General features: G+C 34.8%; 1 protein-coding gene across 9 annotated transcripts in view; it reads right to left on the reverse strand.

Annotated features, from left to right (window-relative positions):
- The window catches only part of RGS7 (regulator of G-protein signaling 7), a 269,115-nt gene that overhangs the window by 124,632 nt on the left and 121,159 nt on the right, over window positions 1–23,324 (reverse strand). For all 9 annotated transcript variants that reach the window (XM_017806734.1, XM_017806731.1, XM_017806733.1 and 6 more), the window contains exon 3: window positions 11,414–11,510. In XM_017806734.1, coding sequence (XP_017662223.1) covers window positions 11,414–11,510 — 97 coding nt within the window. The remainder of the gene's footprint in view (window positions 1–11,413; window positions 11,511–23,324) is intronic.

A 23,324-nucleotide genomic window follows, 5' to 3' on the forward strand; every position in this document is an offset into this window, starting at 1 on the left:
AAGGGTTAATGACCTTTCCCAAATCTTCGCTCGCGAAGACTGGCCATTATTATTATTTATTTTCTACTTATTTCGAGTCCAGAGCAACCAACTCATTGCCCAAGCAGAACAGATGGAGTCCATCTGCAAGTGCTGACCATTGTAACTATGTCTTCATGGCTTGTCATTTTAGAACCCACAATAAATTTTTTAGGTGATACATCAACAATCTGAAAAGATGTAGATAACATGCAGGGTCTAAATACTTCTGTAAAACTGTATTTGACCCCAGTCACAAAAGCCAAAAAGATGAGTCACTCTACCTCCACCTTTCATTAACACAGATTCTGATTTTTTCTATTGAATAGATGCTTTTATAAGTAGGAAAGGACTTGATAAAATTGTTTAAAAACACCCACCTCTAGAACTCAGTAGGAACACAAAAATACTACTACTCAGAAAACAGGTGAATAGAGAACAAAGAAGTTTTTTTCTCTGAAGAGTATGGAAGAAAGAAGAATTCGACTTGAAATTATTACTTATTAAAGCAACTAGAACAATGAGGAGAGGGTAAAAACATGGGAAGAAAAACAGAAAGGGGAATTTATGTAAACAAATCATTAACGGGCAAGTTTGGACCACTGCCTTTTTTCTATTCACAACAGATTTCCTGTTCTAGAAAGTGTTTGGTCAACAACTGTGCATTTTACTGTATACTTCCTCTAAGATCTGTAGGCTTTTCTTCCCATAATAAGTAAGTCCAAAATTTACAAGTATATAGTCTTTACAGAAAGGCAACAGGTCTATAGATCTATAAAGTATTTCCATATTTTAGCTATCTCACAGTTTATTATAAAAGCTTGAAGGGCAAAACTTCTGGTATCAGCCAAGCACATGGGGTACTGCTATCTATGAGGTCCTCACATGTACATATTAATTTGGCATTTGGCTCTGAAAAAAAAAAAAAAGGCAAAAAAATCCCCCACCTAATCATTGACAACCTTCTCAGTATTTTCCACAAGCCTGTTACGTACACAGAACCCAAGTTAGAAAGCTGTGCAGGAGTTTTAAATGGCTAACTCTTACACAATTTGTGACAACTGAATGCACAAATGGAATATTTGCATGCCTTTGTGGCTACTTTGATATCCAAATGGGTACATTAAACACCTGAAATGCTTAAACCTTTTTGATGTTTGTATGTCAAAACTACACATATAGCTGTTGTACAAAAAGTTTATACAATTTCCTGTAGGTCTGTAAAAAAAATATACTATTTTCATAATTTTTTTTTTACTTTCAAAAAATTTCGTCAAAATCCTTCAAAAAGCTAATATTTCACGAAAGCCCACGGAGGTTGAATAATGGTTGCTGCTAATACCCCACATCCAGTGTTTTTCTTATGATAGTATGGAACCAAATTCTTAGCAAGAACTCAAATCCTTCACAGACATTCCATTATTCTAACAGTGAAACACTCATCAAGTACCCATCAGCTCCACTCCTCTTCTGCTACACTCAAGCACTACCAGGCCTTATAATAAAATATATTATCTTACAAAATGTGCATACGGCAAAATGAGATTAATATTAATTTTCTTTTCTTCTTTTTTTGGTTTTATTTGTTTGTTCAGTTGGTTGGTTAGTTCTTTGTGGTGGGTTTGGGTTTTTGTTTTTTTTTTTTAAATGTTCTCAATGTTTTCCAATTAGTTTGGCTCCATTAAGCAAGTGATTGCGATGCCTGTGTCCTCCTTCCTACCAATAACTAAAGACTCTTTAAGTAATTTCTTTGTGCCATCTACTTGGATTCCTGAAGAATCCTGGGTTTGTGCTCTGTTCCTCAGACAGCAAACTCACCAGCCTGCACCTCCTGACTTCCCGGTACCCGCTACAACAGCTCTGCCCATTTCCTACTGTGGTCCAGAAAGCAGCACAGGTGAGCAGCACGTACTCCACTGATCTTCCCTAACAGGAGAAACAAGTAAATCAAGAGCATCCCCACTGAGGTCTTCCCTCCCTAAGGCAAAAAGAGACAGATGCTGTGTGGGAAGCAAAATGGCAAGGTGCACAGCAGGAATGTTGGGCTTTGTGCCTTCAAAGCTGCCAACATCCTCTGGCCTCAGGGACTACTTAGTCTGCAGGGTTGGGATAATAGAAAACATGGTAACTCCTGCCAGCTTACATGCTTTTTTGTAACATCAAGGCTTGCTCTCAAACTGTGTAGGCTAGAAAGTAGATTATTGACCTTTATTTTGAAACCTATAATAGGCTGTGTCAAATGTGTGCAGCATTGTAATAACACTCATTGCACATTTGAACACTCTTATTTCCTGTTAAGAAATTATTCTTGATTCCATTTAAAATTATTTTGATAATTTGTGGAAAATAAATTACTATCAATGGTCCACTTATCTGGGTAGTGATAGATTGTCAATCACAGTAAGCTGCATGAAATTATCTTTGCTTCCCATTTGGGTGACTTTCTAATTTGATGTATCTTACTTTTTGTCAGGAACACAGCTGGCAGAAAATACTAGTGGAACTTCTTCAGGACATTTTCAATGTCAAAAAGTGGGATTTATGGTAAACCTGTTTGTTGCAGCTGAAGTTTTTTAGAAGTCTTAAGTGTCCCATTTATAATGTTTTCCAAAAAGAAACTCTCCATTTTTCATTATGCTCTGGAATATATATATATATAATTAAAATACGACAGTTTTGCTTCATAGAAAGCTGAGAATACAGCTTCTTGTCCTAAGTCAGGAGGAAAATTATTTTAGTGGTGAGGAATGTCTTGCCAGCTCTGCCAGCTCTAAAGAAAGATTCCTTAATAATTTTTTTGGTTTTTTTTCACAGAGCTGGCTCCCAACATCCAGTAACAACTGAGAAATGAAAATTCAGATCTTACTATTCTGCTTCAAAACAGTCTTAACAAATAGAAATTTCATGCACGCAGATACACTACACAGATAAAATGGACTGCTCAGTCTGTGTCATGATCAGTCACTTCAACAAACACAGCCAAGCTGAAATAAACATGCAGATAGGCCTATACCAGACAAATGCTCAAGAAAAAAGAGTTCCAGACAATCCAGATGCACACTAGCTCCTAGTAAGGCAAAGTTAGACTGAGTGTAACTAAGTGGCAGTGAGATGGGGGTCATCAAATGACATCCCACTAGAAAGGAAAATCCTGATCTTAGGGAGACATTTGTTATCATAGAGTACGCATATACTGTTTGATAATAGCACCACGCAAAACCAGTCCATGGATAACTTCAGTAACAACAGAAGTACACACAATTAACAATTACTAGAATTTATGCCATGATGTCCTTTCACAAAGACAAGTCTGCAGTTTTCTGATGCAAGTGCAATGGCAAAGTCTTTCTCCTTGTAGCTGGAACAAACAGAATTAGGAGGTAAATCACAAGTAATCTTATAAACCCTGCTAACTTGATTTCTTGCTTAAGGGACATACTCTCCAGGGAATGATTTTACTTAGTTTGATTATTTTAACTGCTGGCCAACTATACCTATTTGTCTGTAAAAATGGAAGATTGAAACCTGCAAATACAGAACCACTTTCTCTTTGCATGCAGTTCATTTAAGTATTCCAAAAAACTTTATATTGGTAGATTGAAAGACAATAAGATAGAATATTATTTACTAAAAAGATAAAACTGAACCAGAAATAAATTATCTTGCTTGAAAAGTCACAAAATGAGTCAAGGTTAGACATCATTTAAGAGGAAAAGGGGACTATTATTCAAGACACGTTTGTACCATCTTAAAAAGAAAAGGTAATGTGTACATTTGGAGTGTGTTACACCTAACAGGATACCTCTAAATAATGTGTCACTTGTGTCAGTACCGGCAATACATATCACATGGCTACATTGCTTGCTATACACGTATAATAAATAATCACCACTCAACTAAAAAAATGCCACCGGACAATAACAAACAATGGTACATAAATTAAAAAATTAGCTATTTTTCAACAGGTGTACTCCAAAATGTAATTGTAATATTATCTATCATCTCTGCTTATAAAACAATTACAGTACCTGCTTAACTACATCCCTGTATGCAGATTTTCTCTAATTATTCTATTCCATTCTAACTGACAATATATTCAGGGCACAAACCTGCTAACATACATTCCTGACTTTAGAATTACATTATGCTCATACAAACTGACTCTTAAAAATCCCAGGTACTACTACAAACTTTTGATTTTTTGGCAAGACAGCAGATACTTTTTGTGCTCAAGCATTCTGTCTTAAGAGGGACCAGACTGGGTTTCTCTTCCTTCTGTCCCAGTGGATGTTCATTTCTGAAATAGTTTCCAGAGACTATTTAACAAACATAGCATAAAACAGATTTCACATTGTGGTAGAAGCGCTACAAACGTTCAAAAATGACTTCATGATGGGACTTCATTTATGTTCAGCTATATACACTTCCTCTCCCCATTTTTAACATGAGCACCAAGTTTCCCTCCTGTCTCAGAAATTAGTGACAGCAGAGTACCAACCCTGTCCTCTCAGAAAACACTTCTCTTCTGACTACCTCAAATTACTCTCTGAAAACAATCCAATGTGATTTAAACAAACAGCTTTGTGAACACATAAGTATCTCATGAAGTGGTGGAGTCAAGTAGTTTACTTTGCTATGCTTCCTAACTAATAAAATTACTTAAAACACAGGTCCTCAGAAAATTCTCACTGGTACTTATTCAACTAGTTCTTATCATTGCTACATCAACAGTATGTTTTTTCTAAGAGATTTCCAAGAGATAGACAGGAAGGAAAACCATTTTCATAGAACCACTGAATATATTTATGTACATTTGCTCTTCTTTAGACATAATCTAGTCTTCTCTTCCTACAAGGTTTTATGCACATAGCAGATTTCAGCTAACCTATCACTACTACAGATGCCTCTTATATCAGCTTAAGAGGGTTTCTGTTAAGCTGATATATTATGCACTGCCTCCATGGGCAAATACATATGGCACAAATATTCATGCTACTTATTTTTGTATGTGTGTTGGAGGGGGCTATTTTCTCTGTTTTCTGTAAGTACTACTCATTGCTGATAGAAAACCAGCAAAACACCATTATTAACTGGTGTTAACGACAGAAAAAAAAAGCTAGAAAAGAGTAAAGTGCTTAAAGTGAAGCTGTGATAGATTGCAGCATTCCTGATAATTTCAGGCTGATGTGAGGCTGGTTCAGGGCTCCCTTTTCACCTCACATTTTCCATGAATGTTACATATCCAGTGTCCAGAGACTGAGTGTCAAGGGTGGTAACCTAGGTGCATTTTTGGCCCTAATGAATGCAATAGGTTTTTCCATACTCCTTTGAAAAGTTCTCACACTTCAAAGGAGCATCCTCTTCCACTTAAAACACTGTCAATATCTTACATGTGCAGAGATTAGGAAGAAGATCTAGAAAAGGAAGGGAAGTGTTTTCATTATAAAACAATATAGAAGGAAAAGTTAGGAAAAAAATTTTAGTGATCATCAACAAGGCCCAGAGCTAATTCTCTGGAAACATGTGTTTGGGAGGAAGCATGTGATAGGGAAACAGGGGGTCATCTAATTCAAGATATGCACCTCATGTGGACAAACCACAAAGAAGGTTAATGTCATCAGCAATCTCCCATCTCACAACAAGGCAGTAACTACTAAAAATTTTTCGCATCAGTGCATGACTTCTATACCTAATTATTTTGCAAATATCTGTGAAAATAAGTTTTTCATATCTATTGATTTTAAGGGAATGGACATTTATGATGAATGTTTTGCACACAGATTATTTTCAAAGACTTTTCAATGGGTTTTCAGTATATTTCAGTTTCCTAGGCCCATTTTGCAAAATTGCCTCAGACTTCTTTCACTTTATTTCTGTCCTTTTACTAATGCTCCCAATGGCAATCACCAATGAATTGAAAGATAAATATAAGAATACAATTTTTTTGTTGCTGTTTGGTTAGGAAGAAGCAATAACTTTTAAATTAGTATTTTTTGTTCTGTTTAAAATAATTAACAAACACATCTTCACATTTTGAAAAGCTTTTCGTTCTGACAGTAATTTATTAAAGGTCTGATATTAGCACATGCCTTAAAATGAAAATGGAGAGCATAATCATCTTGGAATAGGCTGCCTCGACTGGAAGTGTTCAAGGCCAGGTTGGATGGGGCTTGGAGCAACCTGGTCTAGAGGAAGCTGTCCCTGCCCATGGCAGGGAGGTTGGAACTACCTACTGGAAACAGTTCTTCATTTCTTTCTGAACAGCATTTAGCTCTTATTTGATCCCAGTCCACCACAGCTTGCTCATTCTGAGCTTCCAAACTGCAATGCTGTCACAAAGCTCATTTTCCATAAAATACTGAAGTTCTGTCAAGTTTTAAGCAGCTTAACAGCACCCTTCTCTGGCCAAGTCAGGAGGCCAAGGCAGGAAAACAAACAGAAACAAGAGGTGAAGGTATGTAGACAGCACTCAAATATCCACTTTGACTTTCTGTAAAGAACATAAAGCATCACTCATTAATCAGTTAATTATCTCACTACTTGGAAATGACTGTATGTCCATTCAGTCAATATCTTCTACTGATGACTCAAAAAATCACAAACATGATATCAACGAATAAGAGAACCAGTCTTCTTGAAAATATCCACTCCCACAAGACCATGAGCATTTGAATGCAGATCATTCACTCTGACAAAGTGATGAATGGAAATGACACACAAGAGAGACTCATTGTATAACTTCAAACCAACTACTCATTTGGGAATAGAGGATTATTAACTTTTTGTTCTCAAAATTCTGATTTGAAAAGTGAAACTGTGAAGATAGCAAGTCCCTGCTCACATCTGCCCATCTGAAGGGGCACAGGAGAATGAATTATCCAGCTTGTGCCCTTCATGAACTGACAGCAAGATTTTCATCAAAGCGTTTTACTAAGACTGGAACCTCATAAAGGCAGTGAGATTGCAGTTTTAACACTGAAGGCTCTGTTTACAAATAATAAGAGGCTGATTTGGCATAAAGAAATCAGCAATAATTCTACTATTAAATTATACTTTAGGAGAATGCAAGAAAAGAGAGATGAAGGAATAGATAGAACAAGGGGAGACACTGAAGGAAAAAACAAGGCCCATAAAATTTGAGACTTGGGAGATGGGAATCCTAGCTTCTCCCACATGGTTAATTTATTCTGGAAAATCTATCAAAAATGGAAATTTAGAACTCCTTTTATTTACCTCTAATGCAATGTTACTTTGCTCAAAAGGTATGATTGAAGATGATTGAAGTGTTACACTTTTTGTGTAATTGTACACTTTTCTGTCAAACTAAGTAGTAGAGCTTTCTCTTTCATATTGTGTTTCAGATAGGTGATCTCCAGTACCGAAGTGGATAAATTTATCAACCGATTTCACATGCAGCACTGAGAAATCATCAGATGCTATCAACTCATTACTCATATGGGGAAGATCAAAACTAATGACATATGAAACTCCCTTTCTTGTTATTAGTCCCCTGAGTCATCCAATTCCCACTGTATTGATCTTCATTTTTTGCTGCCTCCTCCTATATAACAAGCAATGCAGGTAGCCCCTGTGACTCATCCCTTGGGCTCACCCACCTGTGAACTGCGAGTGAGATGAGCTACTATGACACTGCTTTCCTCTGGAGTCTCTCACTATATCTGACCAGGCTACTGAGACTGCTGTTCTGCTTTTGGCAGCATTTTTTTATGTTTAAGCACATAAATTATTTCTTTTTTACCAAGCAGACTACAAACAAAAACTGGTAAATAATGACCATACTAATTCATTTGCTAATCAAAGTGGAATATTCCAATATCTTCATGATTTCCCACGTAAAATAAGCATTTTCTGAGATCGGAAAAAACATTTAATAAAAATTAGATATGATGACAATAATCTTTCTAAAAAATGGGAAAACATAATGTCTTTATGAAAAAGACACAATATCAGCTTCACATACGGGAATGAGAAAAAACTAAAGACTTTAATGGATTATATTTTCCAGGGAAAGGTAAATTAACGTTTTCATTTTTCTCTCTCTAACTCAGAAGGAGACATGAAAAAAAAAACCTTTGTACTGATCTCCTTCTCCTATTTTTGTTGGTTCAAGCTGTGACTACTTTCCAAAATTATTGAGCCATGCATCAGAAACAGCCAGTAATAACTAGTAAGAACATGTTTTTCTCAAATGCTCATGTCTCTGTTTGCATTCTTAAATTGAACTTACATTTCTCATAGTTCTCTCTGCTCCTTCAATAAAAGTGCTAGTGTTACGCACTCAAGCTTACACACCACTCAACTGACACATTCTCCACAGATTTTATTCAGTATCAAGCATATCCAAGTATTACATACTTTAATAAAGCATCACACTGATATTCCATAATGACCATAAGACACCACTGTATCACTATATCATTTTAATGAAATATTGACGTTATGATTAGCTTATGAAACTTTCAGTACTAATACTGACTAACCCACCGCCCCCCACAAAGACTGCCAAAACAAAACCTCAACTATTGCAGTGCTTTGTTGGCCAACTCTGAATCTTCTTTCTCCTTCAAAGTGAACAGCAAAACTTTGGCATTTGCTTCCTATCTCTCCTTAGTAAAAATAAAAATGATATTTTAGAGCTCATTCTATTCTCTGTGATTCATATTGCATACTCCCTACATTCATCATTTCAAGTAAGTCTTTCTTTATCCATTTTCAGGTCTAATGGTGAACCACGGGCCAGGCAGATTGCCTTCTCTTTATTGCTAATACTCTAATCAGTGCTAGTAAGGAATCATCATGTCAATCTTCATGCAATTATTATTGCTGACCAGCAAGATGTCTACATAAAATATCTTCTTCACTCCTCCAAAACATTTTAAATGAATGGAGACAACAACAGTAACCCTTCTTTTGTACTTCTAAATGCATATTCACATAAAAGAAGCAAACTCTTCTGCCTCCATTTTTCCTTGGAGCCTTAAAAGTTTCGAATTTTTATTTGCTCTCTATGAATATATGGAATATAAAGCAAAATGATTCCTCATATTTTCAAAATTTCACAAAGTGAAATAATCTTTAACTTAGAATGATATTTTTCTGAAGCTCAACAATGTGCATAGCATATAGAGGATTATCTGTATTGCAAATGTTTCTCTGTGTGGATATTTTACTTGTGAAAACATTTAAGGAATGACTCAGTAAATTAGATAGTATAATCACATCATTTTGTTTATTATAATCACAACATTCTGCTAAATTCGAATACCATTCCCCAGGCTGATTTTGCTAATGCAGTCATCCTTAAATAGATACGGTCAGTAATTTTGCATTAAAAAAGTGACTGCTTTTTCAACTAGGTTCTCACTTGCTGTTTTAAGAAGAACTACTATGAAATAAAAGCACACAAAAAATAAAAATAAATCTATAGCAACATAATCAAAACGCTATTCCATAAGACCCTATTCCTACAGACAATTTATGGACAACCTTAGTTTTTACAAATTGTTCAAAGGACTCACAGATCTTTTCTAAGTGTTTGCAGGAACATGATTTCACTGTGGTAGAGCTACCCATTTTGCTTCTCCCCACCAAAAAAATCCCAAACAGTTGCAAAGCTCTGGTTTTTATGGAACATAATCCTGAACAGATGGCTGCCTATAAGACATGCTTTATGCATAGACATACACACACACATATATATATATATGAGCACATAAATACATATATATATATTTTACCTGGAGAGCATCTGCTTTTGATGCTCATTTTGGTCATTTTTGTATGGATACTTTTCTGGGTATTAACAGTACAAGCTTTTATCATATATATTTGCACTATTATCATCATGGTCCTTAGACAACAATATTCCTGTGTTTCTTAGCAATCAACAGTTTTGAGTTCAAGCCAAAAAGTTTTGTTTGCTACATAAACACAAACTCCTCAGACACTAAATGAAATCTGCTACTCGACACAAAAGTTTGAATATTTCAGTTTCCATTCAGTGTAGAGAACTGACAGGAAAGCTTATCAATTTAACTAAAATGAAATTTGTACTGTTCTGATGGGGCTTCTAGTCGCGTCTAGCAAAAATGACAGCCCTGGTATTTGAGGTAGAAAATCTGCAAAGGGAAAAAAATGAACTGTCCTATGATTTTTCTTTCCCTCTGCAATTAATAAAGTTAGTGCATAAATAGAAAAGGTGTTGCATTGGTGACTGCTATGTACTACTGTATATATATTCTAACATAATCTTTAAAAGTATGATGTCTATACCAGTAAAAAAAAAGAAAAGATATTTTGGTCTGTCTATTTTGAAATCCATAGCCCACAATGTAAGGCAGAGATTAAAAATTAATGTGGATTATTTAATATAATGCCATGCTGAATAACTTATGGGAAATAAAGGTCCATTCTTCAAAAGCTAGTTTTAGTAGAAATTTCTAAAATCATGAAGGTTTTTGTTCACTCTTAAGACTCTATCCTTCTTTGTGACAGAATTACTCACTAGCAAAATCATTCCAAAAGTTGAAAATTAAAGTAGAGAATTCTTCTTGCTGTGCTGGACAGTACAAACCTCTGTAAATACTTCATATATAAGTATTACCTTTTGCATTACAAAAATTGCAACTTTTACTAGAATATGGAAAAATTAGGTTAAACAATGTAATCTATTTCAAAGGACATATATGGAGATATCTATATATATACACAGACACATATACTCATTGGAGTATATATCCACATATATAATGCATAAATTGATGTAAAATTATGTAAATACCTGAATAAATATATGCTAATTAATTAATAAATGGACAGATTTTTGGGCCTATGACAATACTGACTTGGATTAGTTATAAAGGTTACAGCTGTCTTGCAAATCACCATAGACATCTCAGTCTTAGTTTCTCAGGGACAGGCAACCAGCTGCAAAAGCAGATCATGACTGTTGTAATAAGTATCACACCCCCTATTCAGTATCAGTTGCAGAGTGCAGTGATGATTTTTCTTTTGTGCTGCTACTATGGCATTTCTTACCTTCATGTACTGGCTGATACACTAAATTCATACTTGCTACGAAAACTGGCTAAAAACCAGATTCAGATCTGGAATAAGAAATATTGCCTTTTTGTAGTGAATTAAATATTCCCTTCACTTAATTTACAGGACAAAAATATCTTTGTGTAAGACCATTTCAATCTGAGAGAAACATAAAAAATTTCTATAATTATTCAAAGGATCTGGGATGTCTCCTCCAGGCCAGATGACTGTGAATTCCCCACAGCACATTTAAAAGTGTTTTCCCTTTGAGCATTCCCTTATATAAGGTAGAGTTAAAGCTTTAAAATAGTATGAAATTCACTTTGACTCTTACCAGAAAAGACACTGGGGATCTTGGAAAGAAAACTTTTCACTGTGCGAATAGGAATCCCATTTTTCTCATCTTGCATGCGGGCTATGACATCTTCCATCTGAACAGAGAGAGCGGAAAAAGAAAGAAAGAAAAAAGAAATCCAGAATTATTTCCTAAAATTAATCTCCAAGAAATCCCAGATTAATCTCTCAGAATGACAGGTCCACTCTTGCTATTTCTTTTTAAATTTATAACTTATATTCTATATTTTTACTGAACAGGCTACAAACTACAAGTAATTTATTCATGCACAAGAGTAAAAAAATTTATGTACTCAAAGTCTCTTGAGAAAGAAATAGCAATGCAGAACAACTTAATTAAAGTTATATTTAATTAAAGTAGGTAAAAGAAGTTGTCAAAAATCATTGGTGGATATAAAACTTCATTTTTTGATTGTATTAATGGTATTGTACCACATATAAAAGCAAAATAGACACATACAGACAAAATAGACACATATAGACTCCTAGGGGACTGATACAGTTCTCAAATAGACTGTTCAAAACAAAAATAGAGCTTTTAAGTTCAAAGTAAAAAATCCTTCTTTTCTTTAGAGAAGGGGAAAAAATACAGCATGAAGCAATTTTGCATCCCTGGAGACAGCAGCGCCAGAAACGCAAGATTTCTTTCCAGGTAATGAAGTGGGTATAAAAGTATTTAAGATTGATTTACTAATTTTTTTTATATACTCTTATATTAGCTCAGTTTTTCCAACTCAATTTTTAGGCTAATTTGGATCACATATTCTATAAATTACACCCAACTCAAAGGTTCACTTTTCTGTGAACTACAAATAGCAAGCCCTTTTACTGGAAAACAGAACGAATATTTGGAATCATTGGCTTATTTAATTTCAATCATTTCATAATTGAAGTTTACACATTTTCAACTTCATTCTTTCTTTCTTTCTTTCAATATCTAACTTCTCAAAATATTCAATGAAATTGTGATAAAATTAATTACAACTATTTTTAATTAAATCACCAAGATACTCCACATGAAAAACTCTGTGTGATAGGGCATTTTATACTTTTATTAGTTAAATCTTAGAAAAGTTTTCTATCTCACCTCTATGCCCTAATAGGTTCCCAAAGAATTGATTTAAAGTTTGTGGCTGGTGTGGGTTGTGGAAGCAGACTAACAGATAAAATTCTGTCATGCACCTTTTTTCCACTGAAATCAGATGACCCACATTAGCAAACAGCAAAGCAGCATTGGGTGCAGCTGTGCATTAACTGGCCCAATAAGTGAGTTGTATAGAGCCAGAAAACAGAACAGCATTTGGGATCACCCATAGTGTATGTAGGAAAAAGAACAAAAATCCATACCGAGAAAAAAAACAGAATCAATGAGTGCAACTGCTTATGAAAAACCTATTTACACAGAGAGTGTCTGGAGGTTCCCATGCTCCATGTACTTATGGATCATACATTGACAACCCAAGGAGTGCAAATCCAAAAATTACACAGAAGTAGCTATTATTAGTAAGATGTGAAAAACTGAGCCTATTGCTCAGAATTAAGCAATGTGCAAATGTAACACATTTGTTGACACTACCTATAAATGGAGTCTGTCCCTTTGTTTATTATACATATAATAACTGAAGGCTTGTACCGCCCCCTTCTAAATTCAGTTGGTAAACTGTCTTATTGAATTATTCATTATTCATTAAACGAATAAGAAGTCACTCAAATTCAAGTGAATATCTTCGTTGATCAAATTTGATGATAAATTCCACACATGAGCAGAGTAAGCTTTTAAGAATATTGCTAGAACTGCAGTGTATGTTACACTAGGACAAAGTTTAGAAGGCAATACATAAGGCAACATGATAAAGGTATATTTGCATTATAATAAAGATTACTACAAACAAAAAGCATGAACTTGGAACACAGTATTAGAGGTAGAGAGATGTAGTTACCACTTGCTCAAGAACACGTGCAAATATTTAATGCCCAGCATTGGTAGTGCTGTCAGTAATCAGTCTTTTGAGGGTACATGGAATGAATTGTTAAGTGACATTCACATATGCTTCCCTAAACTTGCTTCATGGACAGGATTTATTCTAAACTGCATAAAATCTAACTCTGATAGGGACTGCAGCTCTGGGAAAGTTCTCTGGTTTTGATCAACAAAGTGAGCTCTAGCATGTCTGCACTGCAAAATTACACCTTCCCCATCACATCAAACTCATATTATTGTTCTGTATTAGGAGTGAATACCCTCTGTGCAAAAGGCAGCTCACATTCCAGACAGCATCATTATGTACTACCTGGTTAACTCAGTGAAAAAAGATTACTTCCTAAGTGAGTGGGAATGTTCTGAAACGACACACAACACAAGATATGGCTAATTAGTTACAGTTGACCTGGGATTCTGCATGTTAAAAGTTAGACTACAAAATTCTTATTTGTTCTGTCCCTTTTTGTACAGAAATCTAAGAAGTCGCTTGTGGTTTGTGGTTATCTTAAATCTTAAACATAAGAACTCGAGAAAACAAAGGGCAATTTTTAAAAAACAATTTCAATTAAAGATTCAAAACTATCTAATTCAACATATGCAGGTGCACAGTTTAACTTTCAATATATGTAGTGGCTATTTCTGTTTTAGCTGCTTTAAATTCAGCAAATATATAATCTCTTGCACTGAAAAACATCTCATTTACTTATATTTGGGAAGCAGCAGTCAAGGCACTTCTCAGTCATTCATCAAAAATGACCTAAGACAATGAAAGGGTAGAACAGTTTAATTAGAAAGATGAAAGAAAATCTTAATCTAATTTTGCTCAAGAAGCCTAATCTGGGAAACACATGCTACTGCCTGACTTAATAATTTTCCTTCCTGAGGTATCACTGTTTTCCTGTGAGTCACCTGCCCCGATGCTGAAAAGTAAAATAGAGACTTCTTTATTTTACCTCAGAATTAGACTTTCACAGTTCTTTTCATATGTTGTTACCTGGCTAAACCTGACTGTCTCTGATCTTGCAATGGGATCTTTTTCAGCCCTAAACATTCTCAAAGAACTCAGAGGAAAAAAATCCACAAATAATTTGCCTCCTGATCATTCTGCAAATTGAACTCAATATACTTGAAAAAAAGAAGTTTTATAAGCACATCTTTTTAGCTTTTTGGTCATCATTATACATCACTAACAGGGGAAGTGTAGCTAGGAAGAAGTTCCCAGTGCATCACAGATTCTACAGCCTTTCTAAATAAAAGTATTCTTCAAAATATGTGCAACTTATTTACCAGCGAGGCAATTCTAACCCTGACAAAAACTCACTAAACTTCTAATGCACTGGCAACTCAGAAAAAACTTAAAATATTAATATTTAAAACTTCATTTGTCTCCCTGTGAAAATAATTTGAAGCCTCATCTTGACATTTAAGAACTCTGTGGAATCTATTTCAAAGACTAACTCTGTGACAACAGTGACAAAGCATCTTATAATGAAGCAAAAAAAAAGAGGATAGCAATATCCTGTAATAGAAAGGCTAGAGCTTACAGGAGTCATTGAATAACAACTCTGCTCCAAATACACTGGGAGCTAGGCATGCAGGCATGCATGACTTACCCCAGGAGCAGAACCCATACAGAATTAACACACCCACAAATTCAGTAGTATCTGACCATGAGGAAAAGAGATTGAAAGTTATCAAATGGGAAATAAAGGTGATGGTTCTCACTGATGTGTGTTGCTAAGAGTCCATTGAAGTACTATGCTTATTAGGGTTTTCTTCTTCAATATGACCATAACAGGCTTCTGCCATATGGGGTATGATTCACCTCTTCTGTCTTTAATCATCACCTACATAAAGGGATTTGTCTTTCTCTCATTTCTCTCTTGACTGCAAACCAAGATCGGTATCCTTTAGCGACTTATAGCTAGGTGAAATGAATATAACTCCTAGGAGTAGAATTCTTCTGGTTCCTTACATTTCAGTGCCATGTGGTTTGAGAGGAGAGACCCTGATCTTTAAATTTCTATATCTAAATATGAATTTCATTGATAACCATCTGCACATCTCGCAAAAATAATCAACTTTCATCATAATTCAGCATCACTGCATCTTAAAAAGTAGAGAGGTTTCATTAGTTCAAAGACAAGAAAAGTGCAAAAGGTTTGCAAGTTCAGGACAATAATTTTTTTATTCCTGTAAAATTTAGCCTAGATCAACTCCACATAAAGATGATCACTAGATACAAGGATTCCAATAGTAGAAAAAGTAATTGGTCTGGAATTAACTGAAATTCAAGAGCTACATGGTAAAAACTTGTAGCTTTGACCCACTCAGACATATACAGATATATCAATTCGATTTCTGTTCCTAAAAAAAAATAATTCAGTGACAGGGAATTAAGAGTATACCCAGGGACATTAGAATGAAACTGAGCATAATTTTGTACTCGGTATCGTACCTCAGAACAGGAGATTGCTCTTACATTGAGTGTACTGGGCTTCACCCACACTACAACTTTCTTAATTTTGCTAAAATCTTTCTTCTTCCTCTTACACAAATGCAGGGGTGGAATAACCCAGTGGAACTAACTACAAACCTCATCCAAACTTATTAAGAAGTAAAAAGAGTTACAGTATGTAAAGATTTCTTATACACTATACAAGTTTCCTTAGAGATTTTTTTCCCCTCCTTACTTCCTTAGACATTTTTTCCCTCACTACTTTAGCATTTTACAGAGTCTGAAGTTGTTAGTGCAGCTGGCAAGAAGGTTGCAGGAGGTTTCCTTAGCCATATAGAGGTACATCAAGCAACATGAGCTGAACAAAACCTGCAGGGTAGGAGAAAGATGCAACATTCCTTACAAGGTATCTGTTTTCCAACACATGCAAAAGATTAAATAGATAGACAGAGAGATAGATAGATTCTCACCTTAGTAGTATACTTATTAATATTACACTGGTAATTAGTTTCCTGTACCTGCTCTTCCTTTCAACAGTGCTCCTCTCAAACCCCATTGTACTACTTATGCTCTGTCTCGCATGCTGTCAATTATACTACAAATTTTCTGTTGAGACTTTCATATTTACATGAATGGCTTAACTACCCCATCAATGTTTCAGTTTAGGAGCCTCAGTCTTCCCATGTGAGCTGCTCTTTGCCCAGAATACACATGCCAACAATCACTGCAATATCCTTCTTTAATCATCATAGTGCCTCCTGAGAGCTGCCCAAATCAGTGAAATAGGGGTCTTTGTTCATCTAGTCAGGCTGCATCACTGAGAAGAAAAGAGCACAAAATACAGGAACTACAAATCCCAGGAGGCTGCACTGACAAGCACAGATACAGGCAAACTGATTGCCTGATCAAATATTTTGCTCACCAAACTAAAACAAATAATCTCAGTTTAGGAGTGCTGACAACCATTTTTCTAAAACAAGTGTGTAAAAAAGAGATGGTTTAATATCTCTGTATCAAAGATTTTAGCATTTTACATTTAATGCAGAATTGGGTTATTTCAACTCTTCATTCCTACTTGGGATGAAAACCAAGTTTAAAACATTCAGCAGTCCAGAAAAGTACATTTAGATTTTTGACTAAAGTACAGCACTAAAAGTTGAGACTGAAACATGCAAGCTTAACCAAACTTCGTGCACTTCATGCACGAAGTCTCTGAGCTTGTTGAAAAAAAAAAAAACAGCCAGGAGTTCCTATAAGAGAGCAGTATTGCATCTCTGGTCTACCAAGACAGGAAACTGCCCTAAGTACTCTCTGATGAACATTATATTAGAGAATAACTTAATTAAAAGAATACAAGAATTACTGGTCTCATTCTTTTCAGAGCCTCTATTTGCTGAAGTAATTATTTGACATCATAAAAACAAATGACAAACCAACACAAAAGTTTCCAATCATATTAAATAGATGCTATGCAGATAGTTTGAAAACCCTAATTTTCTACATATACCTATGATGCTGGCACCTCTGCTCATGTTCCTTGAATGGAAAATCTTGGAGATACCATATAATATATTCTGCAGATAGCAACTGATGCTAATAAGTAATTATATTTTCTCCCAAGGACTGCTAATGTTGAGCTAGTGGTTTGGTGCCCCAACATGTCACGAGATACAACTTTTTTTCTCTGTTTCATACACTGGGTAAACGGAAGGTCTCCTGTGAAGGACCAGGAATCAGAATGGGGAAAATTTCAGAAGTGGAAAAAGATGTTCAATGATTGAAAGGACTTTATGATACAGACTTTACAGTTATTATGTATATACACATTGTATGCTTCCCCAGAATTTGTATTTCCCGGGCATGTTCAGGCTTGTCCACTTCCTTGCTTTCCTGTGGATTGGCTGGAGAAGCTGCAGAGAGGAGACAGCCTCCATTCACCCCTTCTCTCCCCCAGTTCCTCCCACGTTCCTCTCTCTTTCGCCTGTGCCCCTATCCTGATTTGCTTCCCCGTTTGTCTGTCTCATGCTCCACCCCATGTCCTGGCCCTTTCCCCATCTAAAACTCGTAAAACCCCGACACACCTGAATAAAGCATCCATTTTGCACCTCTACCTTGTCCCCGAACCCATCCGTGCTGTGTCACGGCGGCCCCATTCCCCTCCCGCCTTGGACCGTGGCAATCTCCCAGTAATCTTTTATTTCTATCTCCACTCTGCACTTATTTCTTACTGTACCTCCTTTGGATAAGTTGAACTGAAGACATTTTAATACTGTATTTCACCAAAAAAAACAAAAAAAAGTTCTTTATTCTAATTCAGAAAAATAGTGCAAGTTTGCTTCTGTCAATATATATTTTGAGACTTTAGCACATCATAATTCTGTCAATAAATCTATAACACTTCGTGAGCTATTACTCCCATTTTTTTCAAGTAGATAAATTTTGTTTCACCTAAGGTCCCTACACCTAGATACATAGGACATACATCCTGTTCACTGAATGCATATTGATGCCATGCAGCTGGACTGTGATCAGTAGACTGACGTAGTTTCTAAAAACTACCCAACAGGCATTACAGATAAAACATATAATTTTAGAGGAATATATCATACTGATTCATCTTTGGAATTGAGAAAAGATTATAGAAAATGCTATAATAACTCCACAAAAAGTCAGGTAGTTGGCAACTCCAGCTTCCTGGCCCTCATGAAAATGCAATTTCAAACAACAAAAAATATATTAAGTAAGGGAAAAAAGTTATATTTTTTTTTAAATTAAACACTTGAAAAATAATTCAAGTATGCCTTAAAATTGTTTCATACTATTAATACTTCATAATTTATTTTTACCCCTCCCTTTCCAAGCAAAGAAGCATTTTTGATATTTAGGAAATGTCACAATCAGACACAGAAAATATAAAAGTTTATGCACTGATCCAAATATTGCTACTTTAAATGAATGGTTTTCATGTTTAAATTATAGATAACATTTCAGTTTATTATCTGGGGGTTTTTTGAACATAAACATTATTACTATAATCAATTAAAAATACAAATTCCTCAAAACTTGAATGCTAGTGTTGCACAACAAAACTGGGGAAAGCTTATCCAAAGGAGTTAAAAAAAAACCCATCCAGATGGTGAAACTTCAAGACCACTGAAGTCAATGATAATTTGGGAAATTGGATTGCAGCTTTCAGTAAAATCATTATTTCCATCACAGGTGTGAAACATTGGTTGGAATGGCAGAGGAAAAGGAAGCATCACTGGGGGTACTTGAGAAGGAAAAAAACACAGCTTGATGAAGATGGTCTTGGTGAAAGAGTAATTTTATTGATAGCAGGATTTCTGTAAGAATATTGCATTCAAAAAAATATAATTTTTAAAGCAACTAAACCTATAAATAAATTTTATTATTCTGTCAGGTCATGACTTAAACTTCTAAGCTGTGCTACCAGCTTAGAATGTTTCTTGGGCGAAATACATATTTTTAAAATACAGTCTCTCAAAGTCAAGATATTTCCTAAGTTGTACTGATCATTCATGATATGATAGTCCTGACCTTAAAAATGGAGTCTTCTGTATATTTTAGATACAGAGAAGCTCATCTGGAAACCTGACCTCTGAGAACCCAAATGAACCTTTCAAAACAATATTACAAAAATGGTCAAAATGTTTGGATTTTTTCCCAAAAAGGAGAAAAATAAAATGACAAAATTCAACAGGAAAAAGAAAAAAGAAAAAAAGAAAAAAAAAAAAGAAAAAAAAAGAAAAAGAAAAAGGAAAAAAAAAAAGAAAAAAGAAGTAGCAAAGTCTGGTAGCCTGGTCACTATGCAGGCTGAAATTAAAAGAAATAAACAAATGCAGACATTTTTTGCAGGAGCTGCAAAATAAGGAATTAAGATAGCTTATACATAGGTAACTCAGAAACAAAGGTGAAATGTAGCTATTGGCATATTTTGCCTTCACAGAAAACACTCACAAAAATATTAGCTATAGTAGAGCCATGATATACTCATCTACCTAAAACAAAGTGACATTCCCCAGTGGAATACTTACACTGACTCCAACATATTGTCATTTAATTCTAGTCTTCAAAACCAGATGTTTTCTAAATTGGTACATCTTTCTTATTTGTGTCATCCGTTACTAATGGTTTTAAATCTAAATTTGTCTGGTTGGAATCTCTTTTCCTTGCTCATCAGATGATCCCACACATTACAAAGCCACATCACTGCAGCAAATCATTTCAGAAGCAGCTACTGCTGACCAAGGAGGAGACCTTTTTAAAGAAGTTCAATATCATCATTCTTCAAACACTGAAGAGGGAAAAAGTAATTATAAGAAATTTTTAAAATTACATTGACAGAAATAACATTTTGGGGTAAACAATTATAAGAAAATGGAATAATAATTTAGAAAATGAATCATAGAATAGCTTGGGTTGGAACAAACTTCCAAAGATCATCTAGTCCAAACCCCCTGCTATGAGCTTTCAACTAATGCAGGGTGCTCAGAGCCCCATCCAATCTGACCTTAGATGTGTCCAGGGATGGAGCATCCACCACCTCTCTGGGCAACCCGTGCAGTGTTTCATCAATATAAGGACGAAGATAAAGCCTAATTAGTTTGATGACTTCTGCATTGCTCTCTGCTCTATGAAGGGGGAAAACTGAAGGAGGCAAGGTGGTCTTCTACTTCTTCAACATCTAGAGAACAGAGATACTTTATAAAAACTAGATTTCTAGTTCTCTTGGTCCTTTAAATTGCCCCAAGGCATTAAATCCCATTAAATACACAAGCATAACTGCAACCATAAAAACAGATTCTTGCCACTGACTTTTAAATTATGCTCTTATAAAAAAGTTGTTCTTCATTGCATTACAGTATGGTAAGCTTTCAGTGTCAATTCTATTTGGCATTTAAAAACAGAGGCTGCTGATGTAATATGGTAATGTAGCATTATATGACGGATTGGTTTCACAGTAGTCTGTTCACCCTCTGTTACACAACTTACTTGAAAACAAGTATTTTATTTTACCTAACCTGAATAGATAGAAAATAGACAGTTGTGTGCGTTCTGGCTGTGTCAGTTCTTAAAGCATGTCAAATATAAAAGAAAGGAAAACAAAAGAAGTACTGAACTACTGATCTGCCAAGTGAACAATACAGATAAAGAATGGAAAAGTCCACTGAAAATGCAATCATGGTACATTCCCTACACAAAAAAAAGAACATATCTAGAAGAGTACTGAAATAAATGAAACAGAGCACTTAAAACATTTTCCATAAAAATTTAGCTGCCAGCATTCCAATAACACCAGTATGTTTTCCCTCCTTATTAAAAATCTTATCATCATCTCCCCTTTGAGCCAGCAGAAGCTCCAGGCCTGATCATCTTTTTATTCCTCTTGAGAACATGACACACACTGTAGTAATTTTCATGCTAAAACACAAACCTATCTCATATAACTCTTGCTAGTAGCAATTCAGGAACTGTAATGCAAACTATAGGTTTATGTAAGACAAGCAAAGCAGACAAATATTAGCCTGTCCTTCAGTGACAAAAATTATGTATTTCTCCATGTCAAGAAATATTTCTTCACCTCTCATTGACTATACAGATTAGTCAAGCTTCTCATCAGAACATTAGAAAATTTAAGAAAAATAGGTCATAGGTCTTCTTATCCAGTAAGGAGAAATAAAAAATAAGTTCTACTTGCATTTAAAAACCAAAAATATTGTGGTGAGTTTATGTGGAATGTAAAAGTTCTTTTTTTTTTTTCTGCATTGTGTTTTACAGTTTTGAAACATATTTTAATGTGAATGCAGAAAAAGACCAACCAAACAAAATGTATTTGCTATGAAACAAAATTTTTAAAAATATTTTGTGTCAAACAGCTTTTTTCATTTGAAAAAGGTATTTCTGTCATCTGTTACTGAGGCATATAATTAATAAAAAGAGTAATTAAAATAAGTGAAATTTGCAAAGAATGTCGAAATTGCCGCTATTTAATTTATAATTTCCACTATAAATTAAATATAACTATATAGTTATTCCACTATAGGATTCTAGCTATATAAGCCTGACTCTAAGACAAATTTAAAATCTTGTTATCCTAAGAGTAAATGTTTCTATGGCATTCGCAAAATTATGGCATTCTGATAAAAATTACTTATATCATAGCAAAAGGAACTTGATTAACAGAATGTAGCACATTGGTTCCTTTAGCAGTTATTTGGAATAAGTGAGTTAGTCAGAATTTTGATAAGGGTTTTTTATTCTACACAATGAATGGACAAAACAGAAATGAAAGTTCCTTGTTTAAAAATGAAAGCTAAATTAGCCATATTCTTCAATCAAAGCAGGCTTTCCTAGGAGCTTTCTTAAAAGGAATCCTTGATAAAGTACAGTAGCATCAATCCACACCTAATTCCATTGCACATAGTGACCTCACAACACACATAGATTGACCTCTTGGCTTCATCTTTTAAAAGTAAAGTTACCTGATTTCCTTCTCCACCCATCAAAAAGGGTATGTTTGTTCTCAATCCCACTCTACACTGCTGTACTTTTACAAGGATCCTCTGCCATGTAATGACTCGGGAGCAATTTCAGTAAAGCCTTATTTATCAAAGCACTTAAACAGTTGGTAAACTTTAAGGTGAAAATTTTCTAAGAAAATAGAAGTAACTAAATACCTAAGTCTCATTAAAAACCAGTGGATTGACATATCAAAAGACGGTGGGTGACACAGTGAAGAATCTGTACGTTCCAAAGTTTTTTGAAATAGGACCCCATTTCAATGTGACATTTCCTAGTTTATATTTTGGCTGGTTGCAGTATAATTAGGAAAAGTAGAACACATTTTGTGATACTTCCTTTCAATACTATGTAGCAATTACATCAGCTCTAGAACACTACTGGATTTGTTCTAAAGGAATTAAGGAAATTTAAAACGGACTGTCTGCCTCTGTCTTATTTAATTTTTCTCTGCTTTTAAAAACATGAATTTTTCTTATGAATTCATGTTATATTTTTACAGAAAATCCAACCATATTTTTATTTCCTTGAGGACAAAGAGAGCAAAAAAGGCTATTTTGCCATGAAACAATTAGAGTTTTTGAATTCTCATGATTTATACACTTTAAAACAAGTTAGGTCTGAATGTTCTGTACTTGTCCCATTTAGTCATAGTTTGACATTTACAGTATTAACATTTTATTTTCCTTTGTAGTCATTTTCCTTTTGATTAGAAATATTCTGTCTTTATTGTCAAACCATGTTTGTGCCACACAAGGAAGTAGAGCAGCAGTCATTAAAAGATTTGAAATATGTGAGCTCTGAAAATTGTGCAAAATGGCTATAAAACCATTTCTTTAGTCTATCAGATACGTGATTGGGAAAGGAGATATTCTTTTGTCAAAAAAGAGTTTTGGTTTATATTTATATTAT

This window comes from Lepidothrix coronata, unplaced genomic scaffold, assembly GCF_001604755.1.
Source record: "Lepidothrix coronata isolate B3197 unplaced genomic scaffold, Lepidothrix_coronata-1.0 Scaffold16, whole genome shotgun sequence".
NCBI classification, from domain to species: domain Eukaryota; kingdom Metazoa; phylum Chordata; class Aves; order Passeriformes; family Pipridae; genus Lepidothrix; species Lepidothrix coronata.